Source organism: Sus scrofa, chromosome 2 (assembly GCF_054392235.1).
Source record: "Sus scrofa isolate SSC_HxYL_T2T_F1_AM1 chromosome 2, Sscrofa_HxYL_maternal_Yorkshire_Landrace_v2.0, whole genome shotgun sequence".
In the NCBI taxonomy this organism is placed as follows: Eukaryota; Metazoa; Chordata; class Mammalia; order Artiodactyla; family Suidae; genus Sus; species Sus scrofa.
Genome location: NC_139384.1, coordinates 36,820,151 through 36,846,147, shown reverse-complemented (window position 1 = coordinate 36,846,147; position 25,997 = coordinate 36,820,151). Strand labels below are relative to the sequence as shown.

The 25,997-nt window shown below is 38.4% G+C and overlaps 2 protein-coding genes across 15 annotated transcripts in view; one reads left to right on the top strand and one right to left on the bottom strand.

The window, feature by feature from the left end:
- The window catches only part of ANO3 (anoctamin 3), a 483,543-nt gene that overhangs the window by 402,227 nt on the left and 55,319 nt on the right, over positions 1 to 25,997 (top strand). For 12 of the 14 annotated variants that reach the window (XM_085011613.1, XM_085011611.1, XM_085011612.1 and 9 more), the window contains one exon: positions 1,216 to 1,276. In XM_085011613.1, coding sequence (XP_084867739.1) covers positions 1,216 to 1,276 — 61 coding nt within the window. Of the gene's footprint in view, positions 1 to 1,215; positions 1,277 to 4,593; positions 4,670 to 25,997 lie in introns of those variants that run through there. The other 2 variants (XM_085011614.1, XM_085011615.1) reach the window with 1 other exon arrangement.
- Positions 557 to 13,855, bottom strand: MUC15 (mucin 15, cell surface associated). The gene is made up of 4 exons (XM_021083239.2): positions 13,650 to 13,855; positions 6,923 to 7,638; positions 4,690 to 4,839; positions 557 to 2,820 (listed from the first exon to the last, which is right to left on the bottom strand). The coding sequence occupies exons 2-4, from the start codon at positions 7,611 to 7,613 to the stop codon at positions 2,660 to 2,662; spliced, it is 1,002 nt and encodes a 333-aa protein (XP_020938898.1). The 5' UTR covers positions 7,614 to 7,638; positions 13,650 to 13,855; the 3' UTR covers positions 557 to 2,659.

Sequence of the window (25,997 nt, the reverse complement as noted above, 5' to 3'; positions counted from 1 at the left end):
TTAAAGTGTGTATTAGTGAGGAGTTCCCATTGTGGAGCAGCAGAAATGAATCCAGATAGTATCTGAAAGGATGAGAATTCGATCCCTGGCTTCCCTCAGTCGGTGGGGGATCCTGTGTGGCCATGAGCTGTGGTGTAGGTGGTAGATGCAGCTCGGATCCTGCGTTGCTGAGGCTGTGGCGTAGGCTGGCAACTGCAGCTCCAATTCGACCTATAGCCTGGAACTTCCACATGCCATGGGTGCTGCCTTAAAAAACAAAACAACCAAACAAGCAAAATGCGCATTAGCATTGTTTCAATGCCCCCATTGAGCAGCCCTTAGACTGTAGACTGAGCAAAGAAGACACGTTTCTACTCCCACTTTCCTTAGAATGATGTTCTGTAGCTCCTAATTGGTCTCTGGTTCCTGTGAGGATAGCACAGGAAATATCTTCTCCATAGTTTCTGTGGTATATACTTGACTGCCAAACATATATTGACTTGGCTATATTAGTTTAATTGCCCTCACTAAAGTATAAATATAGTTAGGACATTAGGCAAATGAAAAGAAGCAATGGTAAATTGAATTTATACTTTATTAAAATCAAACAATTCTGACAACCCTGAAGTGCATATTCAGTAATATTGTATAACTGTACATTGTTCTTTATAAAACTTCAGGTCATGTCTAATTAACAAACATTTGGACTGTATCCTAAATGTCCACTGTTTTCTGAAACTTCTTAAAGATCCGTGGCACATTCTGAAAGACATCTGAGTAGGGGTAGCACTGTGATACCTTCCCATCGGAAGGGCTGGCTCACTGGTGGAATTCTGCATTTTGCAATTCTCCTAACCCTGGAAGTTTTGCTAACAGGAAGTGCAGCTGGTTGAGCCTTCCAGGAAAAATTCTAACTTATTAATGCTTCTTTTGTAGCTTCCATTTTTGGCTTGCAAATACTTCCTCAGAGTACTAGAACCACTTCTAGGCAGAAATGAAGGTGGAGTCCAAAAGGAAGAGAGAGGAAAAGGGGGGAAATGCTTATTCCTCACCTCTCGCCATGAAAAAATCACATGAAACTGTTGCCGGACCCATGAAAGGACTGCATATCTTATATCTGCAAACTATGAAATAATGTGAATCCATTGGGGAGAAAAATCATAGTACCTAAATGCAAAAAGTAATCACTGGATTATTATAACCACAGTGTGACTAACATCTTTGTTTTCCATTAAGGTGACATATCTGTTTGACAATGGAGGGACAGTCTTCTTTGCTATTTTTATGGCAATATGGGGTAAGTATGTTCTCCCATTACTTACTTCCTGGCCTTATTTTCTGAGGCTGTTGCTATGTTTCTTCACATTCACACACACACACACACACACACACACACACACACACACGCACACACACGCACACACACGCACACACCCATATGCCCTCCCCTTAAGCACACTCCATATATTAATTTAACAGTAAAATCCCTTGTTCTGTATAACTTCTTCACACATTCACTGTTTCTTGGGGAATTTAATTCTTGCTCCAATCCTCTGATCCCTAAAGCCTTGGCCTTCCTATACAATGGAGTGTATTTTCCTGCCAAAACAGGCAGTAATTAAAGACAAATGGAAACATACTAGAATCCAAATGAAGCTTCTTCTTGCATTTTCACTTGTAAAAGTGATGCTCAGAAAATGTTTTGTTTGCTTAAGGCTTACATTCCTGTATTTATTTAACCTTTATTTATTTTAACTTAGAGATTCAGTATCTATTCCATATGTGATTGAACAGTAACCTCTAATACAAAATAAATCCTGTTCCTATCTAGTATCTTAAAGCTGTGAAAATTATCTCTAGGTATATATATTGGCTGACTTTTTCACCATGTTGCTCACTGAGTTTTTAAATAACCCAATTAATTGACTCCTAAAGTAAATCACACATTGGACTTCCCATTGCTTTAAAGGCAAGCGATTGCTTTCCTGGTTAGGGTCAGCTTTCCTACCTGGTTAGGGTCTGTTGAATGCAGAGTCCCTGTCAGCTTGGCAACTCAAGGGGCTAAATGTATACCTGCTGATAAGGAAAAGTAAAACATTCTAGAATACAAGTCTCTCATTCCCCTTACCTTCATTTCCCAGAAACAGAAACTCTGTGTGATACTTTCTTCATAGCTTTAAGTCAAAGATTAAAAAAAAAAAAAATCACCTTGCAGTTTTTCTTCTGAAAATGTGAACTTTTTATATGGCATTAGTTCTACATGGGAAGCACTGAAGAGTCCATCCATTAGTTTTTTGTCTAACCTCGCCCCCACAAAAAAGTAAAAATATGATTTTGGGTCCCTATTTTCATTGAAGGATTTTTTAAAATTAAATTGTCAGGCAGGGCAATCATGGTGAAATCTTTCGGTTTTACCTAATTCCATAAACATTTCTTACTAAGAAAAAAATAGACCCCAATACAAATTAAGGTGATTCAGCACAGCCAAAAAATGGTAAATAAGGAAGACTTTCAGATGATTTATCCTCTCTTTGTTTCTGCCACTAGTCTAATGTTTTGACAGTTCTCCTTGGCACAGGCCACGTGGCAGTGTTCTCACTTCAGCTTTTGGAAGATGGACTTGAAAAGGCCAGAATGTAGGTGCACAATCGCCATTAGAAGCCTGTTTTCCCTTTTAGTTTTATACTGAGGTACGAAGTGGAGGTATGTCATCCATAGGAATGCCATCGTGTGCATTTTCCAGGCCTGCTGGAGTAGATGAGTCATTCGCAGTTGGGTTGTAATAGCTGGAATTCCCAAAACTCACATCATAAGGTTCCGGTGCATTATCTAGTCGCAGAACTAAAAAAAGGAAGTAAAAATTGTTTATAGTGACAATCTAGAAGATACATACTCAGGCATCAGCTACACTATAGGAATGGTTTTGAACGAGTAAGTAGTTAACAGTTTTTATACGGACTTTGCCGATACTGGTTTTGAAATTTTAAATAAGTTGATATTTTTCAAGCCACCTTTTTTTTCCCTTAAAATGAGGAACAGTTTAATTTCCAAAACTTCACTTCTGATGGTCCAAAAATAAAGAGATTAATACAAAGATCACAACAAAATACAGCAATGTAAAGAAATATTGACATGTCTCATTGACTTTTGAACCTTGTGAATTCACAGCCTTGCCAACATGTTCAGAATTTTTACTTTTGGTATAAAAATAATTTTTGAAAGTGAAGAACTTTAATTTTAAAATCAGTGTCATTATTTCACCAAGTGTCCAAATATCTTTATGGGTGAGCCATGGAAGATGGAGTGAAAGAAAACTATTGGTGAAACCTTATATTTCCTTCTGATAGATCCAAGTTATTATGCACTTGAGGTTTTCTGATTGAAAATATAGAAGACATTTTTTTCTCTTTCAGCAAACAGCCAATGATTATTTCCTTAATAAACTTAAGTTTATTTTTAAAGAAAACTTGTCATGTACTAGGTACCTAAATACTATAGCAGTGACTAATTACTAATTAGGCTAGTAATGTAATTATTCAGCTAGGTATTTTCATGTCCTACCTGTTCCTTAAGCCATCTATTTACAAACTGAGCTGTCAGGAACCTTAGGGATTTTGGAGAGGTCTCTCAAAGCTGCCTTGAAGGAGCAAAACAGGTGTTGTGATTCAATTATCCCATTATGTCTCAATCACAACATCTTAGATTACATCAAGTTGATAGACTGAGCTTTGGGGTATGATTACATAAAAAGAAAATATTCTAAAGTTAAAAAAAAAGTTCAGAAATTTCTGGATTGAAATCCTATCCTTCCATTTTGAAAAATGATATTTTTTATTTTCTACAGATTGCTAGAAACCCATAAATAGAATTCACTTAAAGTTACAATTAATGGATTTGGTTCTGAAAATGAATATGTTAATAATGATCTGAACTTATCAAAAATCAACAAGGCTTTATTAATGGGATCCAACAGAGTCACTTAACTATCTCTATGGTGACAAGAATCCCTTGAGTAAATCAGAAAACAGATTTCTTTCCTGGAATTTATATTAAAAAAAGAGATGAGTCAAGTATTTGATGTGATCTCATTTCTGATATAATTAATATTGTATTATTGAGAGCAAACTCAGTGCTTTAATTCTTAGCTGATATATTTCTCCTTCATGATGTGGTTGCTTTTTCCACCACATGAGTTGGAAATTTTTGAGTCAAGGTGACTTTACCCAGATATGCAGCTCTTTAGTGATTCTGTTTTAGAGACTCATTAATGTAACTCATAGAGGGTATTGTATATGTGTAAACTTTGGAAGAGAAGAGCTCCAAATTAGAATAAATTGTTCAAATTACTGCTGCTGAGATCCAATAATGGTAAAGAATGGCTTTGCCCTTACTTGCTAACAAAACTGACCTTTTTGTTCTTAATATCATACAATTATATTTCAATTATGATATGTTTTAGGTTCTAGAAATTTTTTTTTAAAATCAATTGTGATGCAATGAGCAACAGTTCCACATGGCTTTAAAATCTTACTCACAGGTCCATTATTATTTTGGTAATGTCCTTTGAGGAACAGAGAGTAGATCAAAATAATCTTTATTTTGTTTCTGTCATAGGAATCTCCGAATTCCTTCTAGAAAATTCAGTGAACATTAGCATCCTTACTTAATTAAACCACTGTGTGCAAGCAAAGTTCTGAAAATTGTTTTTACCTGGTTCATTTCTGTCGTCATAAAGTCGCCGATGGGAGAATGAGTCTGTTTTCCTTTTTCCACACAACAAGTAGCCAACGAGACTAAGCAGGGAAGCACCCAGAATAGCACCCAAAATGGCCCCAAATACTACTCCTGTATTTCTGTTCTCTAGAAGACAAAAAATAATTTACAGATAAGAAACAGGAAATAATTATTCAAAGAACAGAAATATATGCATGTGGACTTGCTGTAAGAAAAGAATATTTAACACTTCTTTTATATTAGATAATTGATATCATCCAGATATATCTATATATCGATATATATATATATATACATCAATATATAGGGAGAGTGTATGTTTCATAAAGTATTGAGCTTTAAGATATATTGGAAAATATACTTCCTGATAAAACCATACAAAATTTGAATTATCTCGAAATACTTCTAAGCCTTAGTTTTATAACTGTCTCATTACTTATTAACGCTAATAATACTAAAATACCATGTGTATGCTCCATTAAGATCTAATTTCTATGTTGGATCCTATATTAAGTTTTTAATCAACTCTTGCTGTAATGATGAGATAAACTTTGAGTTTGCTTCTATAATAATCCAAAGTAAAAAGCTAATGGGGGTAAGTGGGTAATAGAAAATGAACCTACAAACCCCAAGTAAAAAGGCCTTATATGGAGAGAGAAATGTATCCTGATAGAGAATATTTCCAAATACAACAAATAGACCAAACAAGGCAGGATGTTTGCATTGTAAGCAGATATGTAGATCTGGTTTAAGGGAGTCCCAAATTGCACCCTATCATTCCCTTACCAAGTGCCTTAATTGAAGACTAAGTCATCAATAAACTACTTAATGCTCTCTGGATTCATACTTAGTGCATTTTATTTTCAAGTTTAAAAAAAAATTCTTGAGAAGTTCACTAATTGGGGACACACAGGGGGTCTTAGAGGGTCTCTAATTCTATATCAGACTCCATATATGTACAAAAAAAAAGTTGGAAGGTTAATAGCAGCACATTTTTTACTAAAATAAAAGTGAAGTGAAATAACTAAGTCTTCTTTATCTGATTGAAGAGCAATGGCAGGAGTAAGTACTTAGTATTCTCAATATGTATATCGGTGGCTTTTTTTTGGCCCCATGTGGGGGATGCTGAAATTCCCAGACCAGGAATCAAACTCATACCGTAGCAGTGACCCAAGCCACAGCAATGACAGTACCAGATCCTTAACCCACTGAGCCACCAAGCAACTCTGATTATTGGGTTTAGAAAGACAAAACAAAGAATGTTTTTTTAAAAAATCTTGTGAATTATCAGAGTATTATAAATGGAAAGTTGTCTTAAAATAATGAAAATATATGTATATATATTAGTTACAGTGATATAATAAAGTCTAGATTTCAGAATTTAAAATTTTTCCTGTACACTGACAACTTTCAGTATATACGAGTTGGTATTTACATCATTAGTATAATTTGTAGATTGATTATATTGGATATCAACGATTTTGTGGTGGGGAGAAAAGAGGAGTATTTTTTTTTTAAGTTCAGAAAACAAAAACCTGATTAGACCTGAGAAAATAAAATGAAATGACTTTTCATTAAATATTAGAGTTCTCTTTTCACTTTGTTTTAAAGCTTGACTAATACCTAAATGAAACAGAAATGTCCCCAAACACAGTTTTCTTGTGATACAGCTAAATTCAATTTTTATGGTATTTAGTAGGTACCAAACTCAAAATTAAGGAGGCTATCCTTTTTTTGAGTGTTCATTTTTTCAGATCAGTATTCTGTTTTCCTATGATTGCTATGTAGTTTCATATAATTTACGTTTATTTATTTCATTCTATTTTCAAAACTCACGTGCATATATTTTTAAAATTCAGTTGTATTCTTAAAGCATGTGAAATTTCAGGTAGTCCTTCTGAGATGCAGTAAAATTTCTCAAAACTGTACCACTAACCTCAGTTTTTATTTCTTTTGAACCTAACCTACTTCTCATTTTGTCCCACTATCTTATCACATTCCCATACAGTAATGACTAGTACATGCTGACTGAAGCCCTAAAATTCCTTCACTATTTACTATGAATATCACGGTCGCCCCCCAAAAGGAGAACCACCTGTACTATTGCTGTCTCCTCCATTTTCCCAGCATGACACATTCCTTAGATGTAATGATTTCACTTGGAGATTTAGTTTCACACAAAAGGAAAGTTTAATCCATTTATATTTACCTTCTTGGGGGTCTTCTGTATTTGGAAAGATTTTTGACTTATTGGTGAATTTCAGGGTGGGCTGTAAAGTTGTTTCTTGATATGGGGTAAGCTCCGCCAAGCTGTCTCTGGTTGTGGTATGCCAACCATCTGTTTCCATGACGGAGGTCACAGGTGTGGTGTTTGGTCCTGAAGGGAGGTTGTTAACTGTAATGGAACTGTTGTCAGGAGCTTTCATAGTATCATTGACTGAAGACCAAGTGATGTTTTCTGAAGATACAGTAGCTGTAGCATTGGGAGGTATAGAGACTTGCAGAGAGTTTTCATCTGCTATAGATGAATTCCAAGGCAACTTAGAAACAAAGCTGTGGATAGGGCTTGGGGAAGATGTGGGCATGGGGCTCGGACTCCTGGAAAAGTTGTCTGTTGACAAATTATGATGGGAATTTATTCCATGGGTTTTATTTGATAGACCCCCAAGAGATAAATTACTTGCCTTGGAATTGGAGGTTTCTCTATTGTCTTTATCTAAGGTTAAATTTGCTTTACTTTCCAAGGGAACAGATTCATTTTCCCCTGTTTTTAAGCCTTCTGAAATGCTTTGTGTTGTATTTTTTCTTTGATCTTCTTGCCCATGGCTTCCAAATAGTAGTAAACTAAACAAAGTTAAAATCAACAGAATTTTGGCTGAAGTCAACATTGTAATCTTCATTGGTATAGGTGTTAATGAGGAGAATCTGAAAGAAAATAATTACCATGTGAACTTTTAAGTGAAGTATTGAGGTGTTTTTTTGTTTTTGTTTCTGTTTTTTTGCAATGGAGCTGCATTTTTAAAGTGATTTAAGAAATCTAGAGATATAATGCTGAGATGGTAATACCATACTTTTTATTCCAAAGGTTGTTTTCTTTGGATTTTATTAAAACTAGAGTCACTGAGTTCTATTTTCTATATAATATTTCTTTCTTTCTTTCTCTAGATAAATGCCATGCAAAAACTTTGTCAAGCCAGACACTACTATTTTATTATTCCAAAGATCATTTACTTGGGGAAAATTGAAATACACACACACACACACACACACACACACATTATTATATATGGACTGCTAAGTAAAATTTTTCATGAAATTTTCATGTAAATATAGGGCATGTAGAGCTGGCTGATTTCTTCAACCTAGTTTAAAAAAAACGTGTTCTTTATAAAGCCTTAATTTGAAATATTTATTATGAAAAAGATGTTATTGATTATACACTAAACATACCACTTTAAAGTAAGTCAGTCAGGAACTCCACTTGAAAACATTTTATTAGTTTCTAATTTAGTTACTTGAATTTAAAGTTAACATCCCTTTTTTCACAATGTCTTTACTTCACATTACCCTTTTTCCTATTAATTTCAAATTACAGAAAGTCAGAAAAACTCTCAGATTTGGGGATTCTTTAATTTAATCCCTTATAGTATACATTAAGAATCTAATTGGGAATGCATGTGGAAAAAATTACCTGACTAGATAGTGGTAGAGTTGGCGTTTGAAACTTTGGTTCTGACATTTAATCCAGGCATGTTATTCTGCCTCTTAAGAGTGGAAAAGCCACAATTCATGGATAGGAGGATATGAGGAACAGGCTTTAAAATTATGTTTATATTGTAATTTTGGCTTCTATTATGAATAACATGAAAAATAATCATCATCATAAGCAGTTGCTTTATTAACTGAGTTCACAGTGGTCTGCAGATTAAGTGAAATGATTTAGTCTGAAGCTAAACAATATCCGACTTATAGTAAGCAGTCAATAAACATTAACCTCAATCTCTTATTATTAAAATGTAATCATATTTCTATAAACGTCTTAGAGTTTATATCATCTCATTTGATCCTCACAATGATCACTTGAGTAAAAAAAGAATAGCTCACATTGTTGCCATTTTGCAGGTTCAGAGTGGCCAGTGATGGAAGCTGATAATTGAAAAAAGCAGCACTGAAAGCCAACTTAATTAGGTGCTAAACTTTAAAGTGTTTTTAATTGAAGAAAAGTATTCTTTAAAAAAAAAAATGTTAGACTATCCCTCCTCAAACAATAAAGCCTTAAATCTGATTTTACATTATTTGAATTGTACCTTAGAGCTTATTTTTCACTAAAAGTCTCTAGGATGATTGAGATAAGAAAAGGGAGGAGGTGCAACTGCTGTAATTTAGGTCCAACATTAATTGGCCATTTCTTAAAATCTCTCCCAGAAATTTCTACAAATATTTTCAACCTTGATGATTTTTCATTGGAGTCTGAGGACCCTGTAAGTACTCTCCCTGATTATCATTTGGTTTTAAGTGCTCTCCTCCTTGCTTAATGATTTCTTATATAGCGATCCAACTTAAACATATCTAATACGTTGTGATAGAATATTTTTTTTCTCCAAAAGCTTTTAGCAAGCAGTTCATACCTGTGGATTTCTAAGGTTTAAAAGATAACAATAATTTCCATGCCATGTGCTTATCTCTTAGAAAAATTCTATTTAAAAAGCAAGCAGACCGATATACAGGAACATCCATAAGAGCATTATTTGTGTGTCTCCAACCTAAACATCCGTCAGTAACATGTTGAATAGTAAACTGTAATATTTCTACATGGAAAAGTAAACTAGACCTACACATAATAACATGAGTAATTATCACAAACATAGCACAGAGCTTAAAGTGACAGTTGTACTGTGTGATTCCATGTGCATAAAGTTCAAACACAGGCCAAAAAACCTCCTAGAATGTTGGAAGTCAGGAAAGTGGTTGCTGGTGGGAAGGGAGAGGATAGTGTTAGCTGGATGGACATGAAAGGGGCTTCTGTGAGTTCCTGATACTCTATTTCTTGAATTTGGTAGGGATTATACAGGCGTTTGTATTTGTGATAGTTCTATTTGTTTCATTTGTTTTTCTGTGATAATCAGGAAAATTCACTTAGATCCTAAAATGTTAACATAATTGGAAGACGTATGACTATTATGTACTTACTGTATCAGCTGCTTTGCAGATTTTCTCATTTAATTCTTAAAATAATCAGTGAGGGATTATTAATCCTAAATTACAGATGATTAAATGGAACTTTAAAAAAATGAGTAATAGCTAGTGACTGAAAGATAGGGTTAGGATTCAAACCTTGGCTTTAAAAGCTAGTAATCACTCATCTGTATAACAAAAGTTACAAAGAAATATAAAATTTGGTACTCTACTGTTTTTTAGAACTTTTTCCTGAAAACATTTCTTAGCACAGGTCCTCCAAATTTAATTATTTTAACTAGAGCAGTTGATAATCTAGTATTTTTAAACATTGGAAAATTAGGGACTTCTACCTTAAGTATCTCTCAAACATACTAAATAAACTTGTATCCTAATTTAAGAAAATCTAACAGTTGTCGTCATAGTTTCTAGGTAAACACTTTTACCATGTAGTTTACAGATTAACATGAACACAAGAATGATTATCCCCAGGATCTGTAGTTCTGGGACATTTCATTAATCCATTGCCTCACCTAGCACATTTAAAATACAATTCAGTTCAGTTTAAAAGTACTTCTATGGATCTTTTCAGAGACGCTCTTTCCTGTGAACTCTGTTAAATTCATAGCAAACTTTAGAGTTTTTTTCATTGTCTACTGCCAGTGATCTGATTTGCTTATGCATTTTACTTGCCCACCTGTCTCAGTGTTGGGCAGTTTAACTTGCTTTCCCTAAACCTTAGCTTTTTGGTTATTTTCTCTTCCTAATGAAGCGTTCATAGGAGCACAGGTGCAACGGAATGACCCTTAGATGTTCATCTGATTTTCTCATAATGTCATATGAGGAACATGGCATAGAGCTTTTGCTCCCTTCCCATAATGAGAATCCACACATCAAGTCATCAAAGTGAGTTTTGTTGTCCTTGTTTCCCTTTGCTGGCAACCTGGAACCACTAAGAAGATATCTCTGCCCTTCACCCAGCTTTTGATTGTAACTTGAAAACCTAAGGTATCTGCACCTCCAATGAGACAAGCATTCTGTTACTGCCTATCATTTCTTAACAGGAAAAGAAAGAAAGGGAAGTGTGGGATAAGACAGTCTGTTGTGAATACCACATGCAATTTATTCCAAAATTTATATAGTTGTGGGTAAGGCTTTTGTGAATATTGATTTGTTGCTGTTGTCCCAGGTTGGCCTCTGGGAACAGCTTTGCTGCTGCTCTCTGGCTTCTAAGAGAACCAGCTTCTACCTCTTCCTCAGGTGCTTTCATCTTAAAGGAACAGAAGCAGCCAGGAACTGAAGCCATCAGCTATTCAGAACCCCAGCCCTGGATTTTCTGGGGCAAAGACTAGGCAATTTTGGTTACGTTGGACCCCATTCTGAATTGAACAATGCATGTTGTAAGCAGGAAAGGTTAGTGGTAGTGGTCCAGAGGCTCCAGAGATCAATGAAAGAAATGTGTTCTTTATGCTTTTTTCCCAGTCTCTCTTCATTTCTTGAGTTGAGATATTTAGACTATGTTGTATATTTGTAATGTCAAGTTTAGCTGGATGATGGATGACATGCTCATGTGTTCCCTAATTCATCAGTCAACCAGGTACAGGGTGGAGGCAGAGAGAATATGGGAATGAAATAAAGTGAAATTGGAGGGAGAGAAAGACACTCAGGAGAACCAGGTAGCATCATTTCTCCTCCTTCTCTTTGCCCCTTCTTGCCTCTAGGTGGAAATTCCTAAGAGGAATTTTGAGGATATAAAATAGGAACAGAGATAAAATCATTAGAAACTTGAAAAACTTCTAAGCTTAAAATTATAAAGGAAACAGAAGGAGGGAGGAGGATTTCCAGCTACTTTGTGATACCTTAAAGACTACAAATCTCTCTGTATTTATTGAAATGTTTTTATTGTTTCTAGTGTTTAATAAGTTTTAAAATATACTTTCAGAGAGTTTCACTGTTTTTTAAGAAAAAAAAAATTCCTCTATGCAAAGAAAATGAACACTATTTTCTCCCCGTCTTTGGTATTGGCACTAAAAAGTGGTTTCACATTCCTCCTTTGTATAGAGGGCTGCAGGAGGTGGCGAAAAGGGGAAAACAAAACCCTTCTGGCCATTAAGGGAAGCAAATCCACATTCACTGCACATAATATTGCTCCCCCTTAAGTTTGTAAAGTTATTATTCTGTCCAGACTTCTCCTTGTAACTGAGTCGTATCCATTTTACACCAAGCTTTAAAAATAACTAGTTACCCTGGTTTGTGTCAGGTAATCAACCCAGGCAAGAGAAGAGAGATGCTAGTCATTCTAAACTAAATCAAAATCAAAAATTTTAAATATAAACATTAGGTACACTAAGTGGATAATATAAAAACATGTTTCTGCAGCGAAATAATAAGGAATTTATACTGTGCTACTTCTCTTAGTTGCCTGTGATAGACCTTATTCTAGATCTCAGGCTACAAATTCAGACAGATGAGTTTTGTTTATCTTTGTCATAAGCAACTCAGTCTGACATGTAGCCAATATCCCAGGCAGACCTTGCGTGTTACTCTGAGTGGCCTTTTCCAATCTTGGACAGTATTTTGCTTTCTCTAAATGGAAGATCCATAATAAATGAAGAGAAAAGGAATTTTGCTTCCAGAAATGCCTCTTTTATAGGAGAGTTTTGAATGGATGAGATTTAACCAGCTCAAAAGTACGATTATACCTCAGGACTCTAGGCATATCATTCACTTTATTTGATTTTAAAAGAAAGAAATGAAAAACATGACTTTCCCTCAGGGAAGAAAAAATACAAAAGTTTGTGAACACCATTCTAATTAAAAGACTGAGGAAGGCATAAAGCACAGGAAAGTATACAGAATGTCATACTCCCTGCTAACTTGGGCATTCTCAGTCATAAACTTCAATACTGAAATAACAGAAAGATTATGTCTCCAGAAGAAATATTCTGGATTCAAATTCCAAAACATGGGGTTTTCGGCCTTCTATTATGTTTCACTGTTGAAACATCTCTGTGGATTGACTAGAAAGTGGCAAATGGCAAATCAATGTGTCTTTAATAAAAGGTGCCTTACAGAGCCACATACTGAAAATAATTTTAATAAAACTTAACCCACATCTTAATTCCATGGGATGTCTTCTGCAACGACTGGTTTATTAGCCTTTTAGATTTCCAATGATTCCATGTGTATTTACCTCATACCATGCTACGTAAAATAATTACATACACAACATTTTGCCAGTTTTTGATTAAGAAAATCTTTGGAAAAGATATATAGGAGCTTGTAATTCGTTGCATTAGCAGATTGTTTTCCAAAAGCTATCGTATTCTAATACATCAGCAAGAACTTCTAGGTGCAATATATAATTTAAATCTAAATATTCAATTTATATTTATGCAGGCACTTCCGCTTTAAACATTTTGGAATTTTTACTAAGATCTGACTTAAGGAAACTCTCATAGTTATGTACGTTTTAAGCAAGGTTTTTATTTAACTCTTCAGCTGTTTTCATCATCTAGCAAACTTGGCAGTAATTCTTAAAATTAACTCAACGCAACTGCTCATTTGGAAGATAATTACTTAATGGAACAACTACCTGCCTTTACAAGGGTCTCTGTAGGTAATGGCTGGACTGTTCTGCCAAAAAGTTCAGCTTGCTTTGATTCTCTTGGGTAAATAAATAAGAGAGAGAGGAAGAGAGAGAGAGAGAGAGAGAGAAGGATGAGGGACCAGGAATCCTATGTAATCCAGCACACACTTACCTTCAGGCCTAGGAGTTGTTTACAAACAGGAACTGAAATCTCACAGCTGCCGTGTCTGGAATGAGACTGCTGCGCATTAGAGAAAGCAGACGGGTTAAGTGTTCCAACAGCGTCCCACTGCGCAGGAGGGTGCCAGAGAAACAAAATTAGGTGGTGCTGGCTGTATCTTGCTTGTGTAATAGAGCACCCAGGAACCTGACTGACCTGCTTCTCAGCTGTCAGCATGAAGATATCACCTCATTCAGGCCTTTAAAAAAAAAAAAAAAAAAAAAAAAGCCCAACCCTCCAGCTTTCATGGGTTGGCTTTGACTTCAGGACAGGCCACTTCTCTTGAGTGTTGGCAAACAAAGGGCATACATTTCTTACCCTAAGTGGAAAAAAATATATATATATATGGACAAAGACTTTGGTAATGGGTGCTGGTATATCAGCAATTTCTGACACATGCTGGGTCCTCCTTTTCAGATGAGGAAACCCAAAGGAGTCAGGCCTTGCACCTGTTGCTCATGGTGGCCATGGCCGCATGCTGTTCTCCTAATTCATAAACCAATATGTCTTTCCCGAAGTGGGGATGCCCTAATATGTGTACTTAAAACCCAAACAGAGAAAGCATAATGGGCTCAGTAGTGAGGGGCCCTGTCTGCAGTACACTGAATTCGGATTTAGAGGAAGTCACACTTAGCACAAAGTGAATGAATGCATATTGGATCCCATAGAAAGCAGTGAAATGTTAAGTTAGAGATCACCACCAGAATTGAGGTGGGGTTGTTTGCTGACTTTCAGAAGTTTGGGGAGTAAGAGGGACCGGCTGAGAATGGCCACGTGATCTCAAGTAATCCTGGGAGCCTGCTCAATTAAATAGTTTCCATCCTGTGTTCTCTTTGCTTTTCCTCTCAATTTAGAAGCTGGAGAGTTTCAGAAGAGCCCGGGTAATGCTTGATTAAATACTAGAGTTGAATAACAACCTGGCATACTTCCTTCACATCCTTTCACAGCTGATGAAAGGGAGAAGAGTGAAACTGCACTTTCTGGGGTATTCTGCACATCAATATTTGGGGACTGGCGCCAAGGCCTGTTCAGCTCAGTATGAACCTTTAGTTTCTGTTGCACAAGGAGATAGGTTTCCAGCTGCTGAGAGAGAAAATGAAACTTTAGCTAAGGTTCAGGTGCTTCAGACTGAATGCAAAGAATCTGCCCAGTTAATTGACCCCAAGAAAGAACAAGGTAATTCTATAGTTTAAAATTTTCTGAAGCCCAAAGGCCCTTCAGAGTTTAATTAGAAATCGACCCAACCCCTAGAAAATATTCACTCAAAAGCTCTTTAAGGGAGTTCCCACTGTAGGGAAGTAGGTTAAGAACCTGACTGCAGTGGCTTGGGTTGCTGCAGAGGCATGGGATTCCATCCCTGGCACAGTGCAGTACATTAAGGATTCTGCATTGCTACAGCTCTGGGGTAGGTTACAGCTTAGAGTCAGTCCCTGGCCTGGGAACTTCCATATTGCCATGGGTGCAGCTATTAAAAAAAAGCTGTTCAAGCTGTATCTGCACTGGTATGAAGAAAAGCAGGTTAAATTCAATCAAATGACTGGTTACTGACCAATGGCTTAATAAAATTCACTTGGTTATTTTCATATTAGCCAGTTACTAGGGGGAAAAATCCAGCTGAATATTTTATGTCTGTACTTAGAGAACTGAACATGACTTGGCAGGATTGGGTGTACCATACCCTTAGGGGTTATCCTAGATACGTGTATGAATATCATTACCACTTTCTATTTAACCATAGTAATTATGGCCTATACCAGGCATGGAAATTACAAGGCACTTTTGCTACATTTCTTTGCTTTGGCTGCCGCAAGAGCCAATATTCATCTCTACTGACCCTCTTTTCTGAAGACTGTAAGGTGTAGCCTCAGAATCCTTTTCATTATTGCCTTCCTGACAACCATAACGGACTGATTGAAACTGACCCTAGAGATAATCTTATATGCCCTCCCTGTTATGAGCACATCTGGAAGTGAAGCTGTAAAACAAAAACTATGCATAAATTCAACATCTCAGTTATTACTTAGTTGTGATCAGACACTTTTATGGAAGAACCTGAGTTGAAGTTAAAAAGTAATTTCTTACCAAACAAACAATTCTTGCTGAGATACATTCCAGGTATATTCCATGCTCTAGGTAAGATCAATACCATCTTGGACCTTATTTCTCCAGAGGAACTCAACCAACCCAGGGACAATTACCTGACAATTTCATCAGCCGAGCCAGCTGAGATGACATATTGTGCAATTCGTATAGAATTTTTGTTGTAATTTCTATGGAGGCTTTCATCTGGCATCTTCCAGTTGCTTAACACCCATTAATTAAGCTTCACAGTACATAATGGAGGAAAAACTACTGCCTCTTTGTCTGAGATGATGGGACCACTCCCCAGTGGGGATTCCAGGACATGAGGTCACATTACTGTGGCCAATGGATCTGAAAACAGAACCAGAGTGGACTTTTTTAGACCGTGCCTTAGATAAAACCAAAATATTGTTCTGGATCCAAAATGATATCTTATTTTACAAATCCTAGAGCACCATGTGCCGGTACTGATGTCACAAATAGGGAATTTGTTTCCATAGTTCAGATTCATTAATAGCAGGTCATAAGTCTGAAACAGGATAGGTATTGAGTTTATATTTTGTCTTCCCATAGAGGCATGGATTTTTTAATAAATTTGATTAAAAATTAATCAATATCATGGTTATACTATTTGAGGGTGTTTCAATGATATTCTTTATAAATACAGTGAAAATTGGTGGCTGGAAAATTACTTTAGGATAATAACAATTGTTTCAATATTCTGTTAGAAGAGAAATAGAGGGATCATTCTCATGAATGCTAACAGGTGTTTAGCAGACAAACATCTTTTTGTCTAAGTCATATGGTGTTATAACATGGTCTTCTTCATTTAACTGTAACTTTCTGGAAAGGTTAAACACTCCATTTTAATGCTAAGGACATTCTAGGACAATGCCTTTTGTTAAGCAGAAGTTTTGACATAGCGTACACACACCATGAATACATACATGTACAAATGGCGATCTAAAGACGTTAAAAATCTTCTAAGTCATATACAAACCTTAATTCAAGCATAGTTAGAAGAAGTGAATTACATAACCATAACAAAACCTACTACACTTCTATCTAGATATTTAAAGGAACATATTTTCTCAGTAAAGATCCTTATAAAAACAAAAATTAAAAGAGAATTCATGCTGAAACCTATCTTATTATAGTAAGAAGTATTTGTGGATATTTGTGGATACCTGAGCCAATTGAAAAACAAACAAAGAGCCCATTGATTTAACATTGTAAGAGATAGTTTATAATAAAATCTTAGATTTTATGTTTAATATTCATTACATTCTAGAGCAAATTCTATATTTATTCATCGAAGTGATAACTCAATCCAGACTTTTTTAAGGAGCCTTGTGTTAATTTTTATGTTTAAATTTTTTTAGTTATTTTAATTTCTATCTATCCTTTTGTTTCAGAGAAATATGATAAGTTCATCAATAAATATTTTCAGGTATATATATAAAGGGTAATATTCTAAGATAGAAATGGACCAGAAATAGGTTCAAAGATAAAATGAAACAAAGTTTTGCAATAGATAAGAAGAGGTTATAGAAAGTCTCCATTTTATTTTTTTTTTTTTTTTTTTTTTTTTTTTAATTTTATTTTCCCACTGTACAGCAAGGGGGTCAGGTTATCCTTACATGTATACATTACAATTACAGTTTTTCCCCCACCATTTCTTCTGTTGCAACATGAGTATCTAGACATAGTTCTCAATGCTATTCAGCGGGATCTCCTTGTAAATCTATTCTACATTGTGACTGATAAGCCCAAGCTCCCGATCCCTCCCACTCCCTCCCCCTCCCATCAGGCAACCACAAGTCTCTTCTCCAAGTCCATGATTGATTTTCTTTTCTGAGGAGATGTTCATTTGTGCTGGATATTAGATTCCAGTTATAAGTGATGTCATATGGTATTTGTCTTTGTCTTTCTGGCTCATTTCACTCAGTATGAGATTCTCTAGTTCCATCCATGTTGCTGCAAATGGCATGATGTCATCCTTTTTTATGGCTGAGTAGTATTCCATTGTGTATATATACCACATCTTCCGAATCCAATCCTCTGTCGATGGACATTTGGATTGTTTCCATGTCCTGGCTATTGTGAATAGTGCTGCAATGAACATGCGGGTGCATGTGTCTCTTTTAAGTAGAGCTTTGTCCGGATAGATGCCCAAGAGTGGGATTGCAGGGTCATATGGAAGTTCTATGTATAGATTTCGAAGGTATCTCCAAACTGTTCTCCATAGTGGCTGTACCAGTTTACATTCCCACCAACAGTGCAGGAGGGTTCCCTTTTCTCCACAGCCCCTCCAGCACTTGTTATTTGTGGATTTATTAATGATGGCCATTCTGACTGGTGTGAGGTGGTATCTCATGGTAGTTTTGATTTGCATTTCTCTTATAATCAGCGATGTTGAGCATTTTTTCATGTGTTTGTTGGCCATCTGTATATCTTCCTTGGAGAAATGTCTATTCAGGTCTTTTGCCCATTTTTCCATTGATTGATTGGTTTTTTTGCTGTTGAGTTGTATAAGTTGCTTGTATATTCTAGAGATTAAGCCCTTGTCAGTTGCATCATTTGAAACTATTTTCTCCCATTCTGTAAGTTGTCTTTTTGTTTTCTTTTTGGTTTCCTTTGCTGTGCAAAAGCTTTTCAGTTTGATGAGGTCCCATGGGTTTATTTTTGCTCTAGTTTCTATTGCTTTGGGAGACTGACCTGAGAAAATATTCATGATGTTGATGTCAGAGAGTGTTTTGCCTATGTTTTCTTCTAGGAGTTTGATGGTGTCCTGTCGTATATTTAAGTCTTTCAGCCATTTGGAGTTTATTTTTGTGCATGGTGTGAGGGTGTGTTCTAGTTTCATTGCTTTGCATACAGCTGTCCAGGTTTCCCAGCAATGCTTGCTGAATAGACTTTCCTTTTCCCATTTGATGTTCTTGCCTCCCTTGTCAAAGATTAATTGACCATAGGTGTCAGGGTTAATTTCCAGATTCTCTATTCTGTTCCATTGGTCTGTCTGTCTGTTTTGATACCAGTACCACACTGTTTTGATGACTGTGGCTTTGTAGTATTTCTTGAAGTCTGGGAGAGTTATGCCTCCTGCTTGGTTTTTGTTTCTCAGGATTGCTTTGGCGATTCTGGGTCTTTTGTTGTTCCATATAAATGTTTGGATTGTTTGTTCTAGTTCTGTGAAAAATGTCATGGGTAATTTGATAGGGATTGCATTGAATCTGTAGATTGCTTTGGGTAGGATGGCCATTTTCACAATATTGATTTTTCCAATCCAGGAACATGGAATATCTTTCCATTTTTTTACATCTTCTTTGATTTCTTTGATTAAGGTTTTATAGTTCTCGGCATATAGGTCCTTTACCTCTTTGGTTAGGTGTATTCCGAGGTATTTGATTTTGTGAGGTACAATTTTAAAAGGTATCGTATTTTTGTATTCCTTTTCTAATGCTTCATTGCTGGTATACAGAAATGCAACTGACTTCTGAATGTTAATCTTATATCCTGCCATTTTGCTGAATTTATTAATCAGTTCAAGGAGTTTTGGGGTTGAGTCCTTAGGGTTTTCTAGGTATAGAATCATGTCATCTGCATACAGTGACAGTTTGATCTCTTCTCTTCCTATATGGATGCCTTTGATTTCTTTTGTTTGTCTAATTGCTGTGGCTAAGACTTCCAAAACTATGTTGAAGAGCAGTGGTGAGAGTGGGCATCCCTGTCTTGTTCCAGATTTGAGTGAGAAGGCTTTCAGTTTTTCCCCATTGAGGATTATATTTGCTGTGGGTTTATCATAAATGGCTTTGATTATATTCAGGAATGTTCCCTCTATACCCACTTTGGCGAGGGTCTTGATCATGAATGGATGTTGAACTTTGTCAAATGCTTTTTCTGCATCTATTGAGATGATCATATGATTTTTGACTTTTTTTTTGTTAATGTGGTGTATGATGTTGATTGATTTGCGTATGTTGAACCATCCTTGTGAACCTGGGATGAACCCAACCTGGTCATGGTGTATAATTTTTTTGGTATGTTGTTGGATTCGGTTGGCTAAGATTTTGTTGAGAAGTTTTGCATCTATATTCATCAATGATATTGGGCGATAGTTTTCTTTTTTGGTGGTATCTCTGCCTGGTTTTGGAATGAGGGTGATGGTGGCCTCATAGAATGTCTTTGGGAGTATTCCTTCTTCTTCAACCTTTTGAAAGAGTTTAAGGAGGATGGGCACCAATTCCTCTTTATATGTTTGATAGAATTCACCTGTGAAGCCATCTGGTCCTGGGCTTTTATTTGTAGGGAGTGATTTTATGACCTCTTCAATTTCATTTCTAGTGATTGGTCTGTTCAGTTGGTCTGTTTCTGCTTGATTCAGTTTTGGCAGGCTGTAAGATTCTAGAAAATTGTCCATTTCTTCCAGATTGTCAAACTTATTGCCATATAGTTGTTCATAGTATTCTCTTATGGTTTTTTGTATTTCTGCTGTATCCGTTGTGATTTCTCCTTTTTCATTTATAATTTTGGTGATTTGGGTTCTTTCTCTCCTCTTTTTAGTGAGTCTGGCCAGGGGTTTATCAATTTTGTTCACCTTTTCAAAGAACCAGCTCTTGGTTTTATTAATTTTCTCTATTGTTTTTTGAGTCTCTATTTTATTGATTTCTTCTTTGATCTTTACAATTTCCTTCCTTCTGCTGACTTTAGGACTTCTTTGTTCTTCTTTTTCTAATTCATTTAGGTGGAGGGTTAAGTTGTCAATTTGGGATCTTTCTTCTTTTTTGAGAAAGGCCTGGATTGCTATAAATTTCCCTCTGAGCACTGCTTTCGCAGCATCCCATAGATTTTGAGAGGTTGTGTCTTCATTATCATTTGTTTCAAGATAGTTTTTAATTTCCTTCTTGATTTCCTCATTGACCCATTGGTTTTTTAGTAACATGTTGTTTAGTCTCCATGGAGTAGGTTTTTTCTCTTTCCTTTTCCCATGGTTGATTTCTAATTTCATGGCATTGTGGTCAGAGAAGATACTTGAGATAATTTCTATGCTCCTAAATTTATTGAGATTCGCTTTATGTCCCAATATGTGGTCGATTCTTGAGAATGTTCCATGAGCATTTGAGAAGAATGTGTATTCTGATTTTTTTGGATGTAGTGTCCTGAAGATATCAATTAAGTCTAACTTTTCTATTGTTTCCTTTAGGATCTCTGTTGCTTTATTGGTTTTCTGTCTAGAGGATCTGTCCATTGATGTGAGGGGGGTATTTAGGTCTCCTACTATGATTGTATTCTCATCAATATCTCCCTTTATGTCTGTTAATATTTGTTGTATGTATCTGGGTGCTCCTATGTTTGGGGCATATATGTTGATGATAGTAACATCCTCTCCTTGGATGGATCCCTTAATCATTAAATAGTGTCCTTCTTTGTCTTTCTTTATGTCTTTTGTTTTAAAGTCTATTTTGTCTGATATGAGCGTTGCAACTCCTGCTTTTCTGTCATGTCTATTGGCATGAAATACTTTTCCCCAGCCTTTCACTTTCAATCTATATGTATCTTTTGTCCTAAGGTGAGTTTCTTGTAGGCAGCATATTGAAGGTTTTTGCCGTTTTATCCACTCAGCCAATCTGTGTCTTTTGATTGGGGCATTCAGTCCATTGACATTTAAGGTGATAATTGATAGATGATTATTTATTGCCATTTGATCCTCGTGTTCCAGTTGATTCTATGGTTCTCCATTCTTCTTTTTTTTTTTTTTGGTTGGATGGTCTCCTGTTATTATCTGCTTGAGTGTATTTTTTTTTTTCATTTTTTGCAAATGCAATATTTGGTTTTGGCTTGTGGTTGCCCTGTTTTTTAGGTATGCTAACCCCTTCCCATAATTGTGTGTTTTAGCCTGATGGTCCTCCTAACATCCCTTGCCCACATTTTATGGTTTTGATGACTCTTTTATTTTTTTCTTTTTAATTTTATTTTGTTTGAAGCATGTTCATGATTAAATCTGTATGCTGGCTTATTTGAGTGACTGCTCTCTGATTGTATCTTCCTCAGTCCTAGTTCTTCCTCTTCTTCTTCTTCTTCTTTTTTTTTTTTTTCTTTTCTTTTTTCTTCCCTTTCCTTCCTTTCTTTTTGGTTTAGAGAAGCCCTTTCAATATTTCCTTTAACCTGGGTTTTGTGTTGCTGTATTCTTTAAGTTTTTGTTTGTTGGGAAAAATTTTTATTTCCCCTTCTATTTTAAATGATATTCTTGCTGGATAAAGTATTCTAGGTTGCATATTTTTTCCTTTGAGCACTTTAAATATCTCTTGCCATTCCCTCCTGGCCTGTAGTGTTTCTGTAGAGAAATCAGCTGATATTCTTATGGGGGTTCCCTTGTAGGTAACATTCTGTTTTTCTCTTGCTGCCTTTAGGATCCTCTCTTTATCACTAACTTTTGCCATTTTTATTATGATGTGTCTTGGTGTGGGTCTGTTTGGGTTCAGTTTGTTTGGGGCCCTCTGTGCTTCTTGTATCTTGAACCCAGCATCCTTTAGATTTGGGAAGTTTCCAGCGATAATTTCTTCAAATATATTTTCCATTCCTTTATCTTTTTCTACTCCTTCTGGAATTCCTATTATGCGTAGATTGGCCCGTTTTATATTATCCCATAGGTCTCTTATATTGCTTTCCAGTTTTTTGATTCGGTTTTCTGTCTGTTGACCAGATTGAGTGATTTCCATTATTCTATCTTCCATATCACTGATTCGTTCTTCTGCATTATTCATTCTGGTTTTTACTGCCCCTAGTTCAGTTTGCATCTCTGCAAATGAATGTTCTAGTTTTTCTTGGCTCCTCCTTATATTTTCTAGCTCCTTTCTGAGGGTATCTGCATTGCTGTTCATATCTTCTCTTAATTCCTTCAGTATTTTCACTATTTCTCTTTTGAACTCCAGGTCTGTCAGACTGCAGAGATCAGTTTCATTGTTGACTGTTTTAGGTGAGTTCTCCTGTTGGTTTGACTGGGGGTGGTTTCTCAGCTTCTTCATCTTGCTTGTTGTCTTCTTTCTCCTGAGGGAGTTGTACTCTCCGTTATCGGGTAGTGTTTGCCTTGTCACTGCCCTGGAATATTTCCTGAGGGCTGTCGTTGTTGGTCAATCTTTTTTTGAGGCAGTGTGGCTTTTCTGGAGTGTTGATGGGACTAACAGTGTTTCTTTGAAGCAAAGGAGGACTTCCTGAGGGCAGACAGGACTGGGAGGTCCACCCCACGATGGTAGCAGATTTCACTTGGTTCTCAGCACCCCCTGGGGTCTTGGGCGGGTAGCAGGGCCCTTGGAGACTCAAGAGGTTCCTCCCCAGGGCAGCCCGACTCAGAAAGACCGTCTGAGATCTTTTCCCGATTCCGCCAGGCTTGTTGCAGCTTTTCTGGGCTGCAGGGGGTCCTGCCTGGAGCTGGCAGTCCTATGCAGCTGGTCCACTAGGTCTCAGCACCCCTTGGGGTCTTGGGCGGGGGCAGGGCCTTTGGAGACTCAAGAGGCTCCTCCCCAGAACAGCCCGACTCAGAAAGACCGTCTGAGATCTTTTCCCGATTCGGCCAGGCTTGTTGCAGCTTTTCTGGGCTGCAGGGGGTCCTGCCTGGAGCTGGCAGTCCTATGCAGCTGGTCCACTGGGTCTCAGCACCCCTTGGGGTCTTGGGCGGGTAGCAGGGCCCTTGGAGGCTCAAGAGGCTCCTCCCCAGGACAGCCCGACTCAGAAAGACCGTCTGAGATCTTTTCCCAAGTCGGCCAGGCTTGTTGCAGCTTTTCTGGGCTGCAGGGGGTCCTGCCTGGAGCTGGCAGTCCTATGCAGCTGGTCCACTAGGTCTCAGCACCCCTTGGGGTCTTGGGCGGGTAGCAGGGCCCTTGGAGGCTCAAGAGGCTCCTCCCCAGGGCAGCCCGATTCAGAAAGACCGTTTGAGATCTTTTCCCGATTCGGCCAGGCTTGTTGCAGCTTTTCTGGGCGCAGGGGGTCCTGCCTGGAGCTGGCAGTCCTATGCAGCTGGTCCACTAGGTCTCAGCACCCCCTGGGGTCTTGGGCGGGTAGCAGGGCCCTTGGAGGCTCAAGAGGCTCCTCCCCAGGACAGCCCGACTCAGAAAGACCGTCTGAGATCTTTTCCCGATTCGGCCAGGCTTGTTGCAGCTTTTCTGGGCTGCAGGGGGTCCTGCCTGGAGCTGGCAGTCCTATGCAGCTGGTCCACTAGGTCTCAGCACCCCTTGGGGTCTTGGGCGGGTAGCAGGGCCCTTGGAGACTCAAGAGGCTCCTCCCCAGGACAGCCCGACTCAGAAAGACCATCTGAGATCTTTTCCCAATTCGGCCAGGCTTGTTGCAGCTTTTCTGGGCTGCAGGGGGTCCTGCCTGGAGCTGGCAGTCCTATGCAGCTGGTCCACTAGGTCTTAGCACCCCCTGGGGTCTTGGGCGTGTAGCAAGGCCCTTGGAGACTCAAGAGGCTCCTCCCCGGGGGAGCCCGTCTCAGAAAAACCGTCGGAGAATTAGGTCGATCTATTCACGGCCTGGCTAGGCTTGTTCTAGCTTTTCTGGGCTGCAGGCCTTTTCTAGGGGGCTGGTGGTGTTTGGTGCTGCTCTGTGGAAGTGTAGCCCCTCCAAAGGGCAAGCAGGCCTGTGCAGGGAGAGCCCCTGCGGTGGTAGGCTTCAGGCAATTGTTGAGGCCAGCCCTCCTGGATGGCAGGCAGCCCCAGGTTCCGCGAGAGCGTAGGGGGTGGCGGGGGTGGGGGGAGGGAATGCACTGGGAAGCACAGCTTTCTGCTAGCTAGCGGGCCTGTAAGCTTGCTGTGGCGTGGGGGGTATTCTATGGGGACCCACCCCTTCTTCTCTCCCCTCCCCAGCACGGGCGCAGACCAGGCTCTTCTCCCAGGTTCCCTCTGAGGCGGCTTTCCACTTCCCCGCCCCTAGAGTATTGCTCCCTTCCTCTGCGACAGCTTTGTTTTCTAGTCTCCCAGGCAGTCTCTGCCCCGTCAAATGGTTTAGAGACCTCCCAAGCAGTTTCCGCTCTTCCCCGCCCCCCTAGCCCGGGGACTAATCTCTGGAGCCGAGGTCTCGGTGCCCAGCCCCCCCCCCCAGGCGTCCCCCGGCCCTTTCTTGGGGACTAACCTTCGGAGGCGAGGTCTCGGTGCCCAGCCCCAACCCAGGCGTCCCCCGGCCCCCTCTCGGGGACCAACCTTCAGAGCTGAGGTCTCGGTGCCCAGCCCCCACCCAGGCGTCCCCCGGCCCTTTCCCGGGGACTAACCTCTGGAGCCGAGGATTCGGTGCCCAGCCCCCACCCAGGCGTCTCAATTTTTGGTGACTGTGCCCGTAGTTCAGATGGTCCGTTGGGTTCTTGATCGTTTTTCCGTACTCCGACTTACTGCTACACTCTTCTCTGCATCTGGAGATTCCTCCGGTTCGTTTGATCTTTCCCCCGGTAGGAGACTTTCCAGGGTGCGGGATCCCTTTCTCCTCCGCAGTTCCCTTTCGGGAGCGCCCGTCCCGCTCGGATTCACCTTCTCTCACTCTCCTCTTTTCTCCCGTTCTGCCCAATAATGTCACGAACTTCTTGCCGTTATTGGAGTTTAGGTTCCTCTGCCAGCGATTGGTTGTTGTTCTGTGCGAGTCATTTCTTCTGTAGATGTGCTTTTTTTGTTGTGTTTGTGGGAGAGGGCGAGCGTGTCCCCCTACTCCTCCGCCATCTTGTCCAGACTCGAAAGTCTCCATTTTAAAGGGATATGAGTTAATAAGACCAATATGAAAGGTTTTTTTTTCTTTTTTCTTTTTTGTCTTTTTAGGGCCACCCCCATGGCATATGGAGGTTCCAAGGCTAGGGGTCTAATTGGAGCTGTAGCCACCAGCCTACACCACAGCTCACAGCAACGCTGGATCCTTAACCCACTGAGTGAGGCCAGGGATCGAACCCACAACCTCATGGTTCCAAGTTGGATTCGTTAACCACTGCGCCACGACAGGAACTCCGAAAGTTGTTTTTTTAAATGTCGGTTTTTATAATACACTGGAAATTACATCCTTTGCCATTATCAACGTATATGATGAAAAGAAATTTTGGCTGTCATCATAAAAATAGGACGATACATTGTTTTGCAAAATTATTTGAGATTACACAAAAATTTTGAAGACCCCTGATTTAATGCATTACTTCTCACTAATTTCTAACTGACATTAGTAAGGATTCAAGCTGTTCATAGATCCAGAATA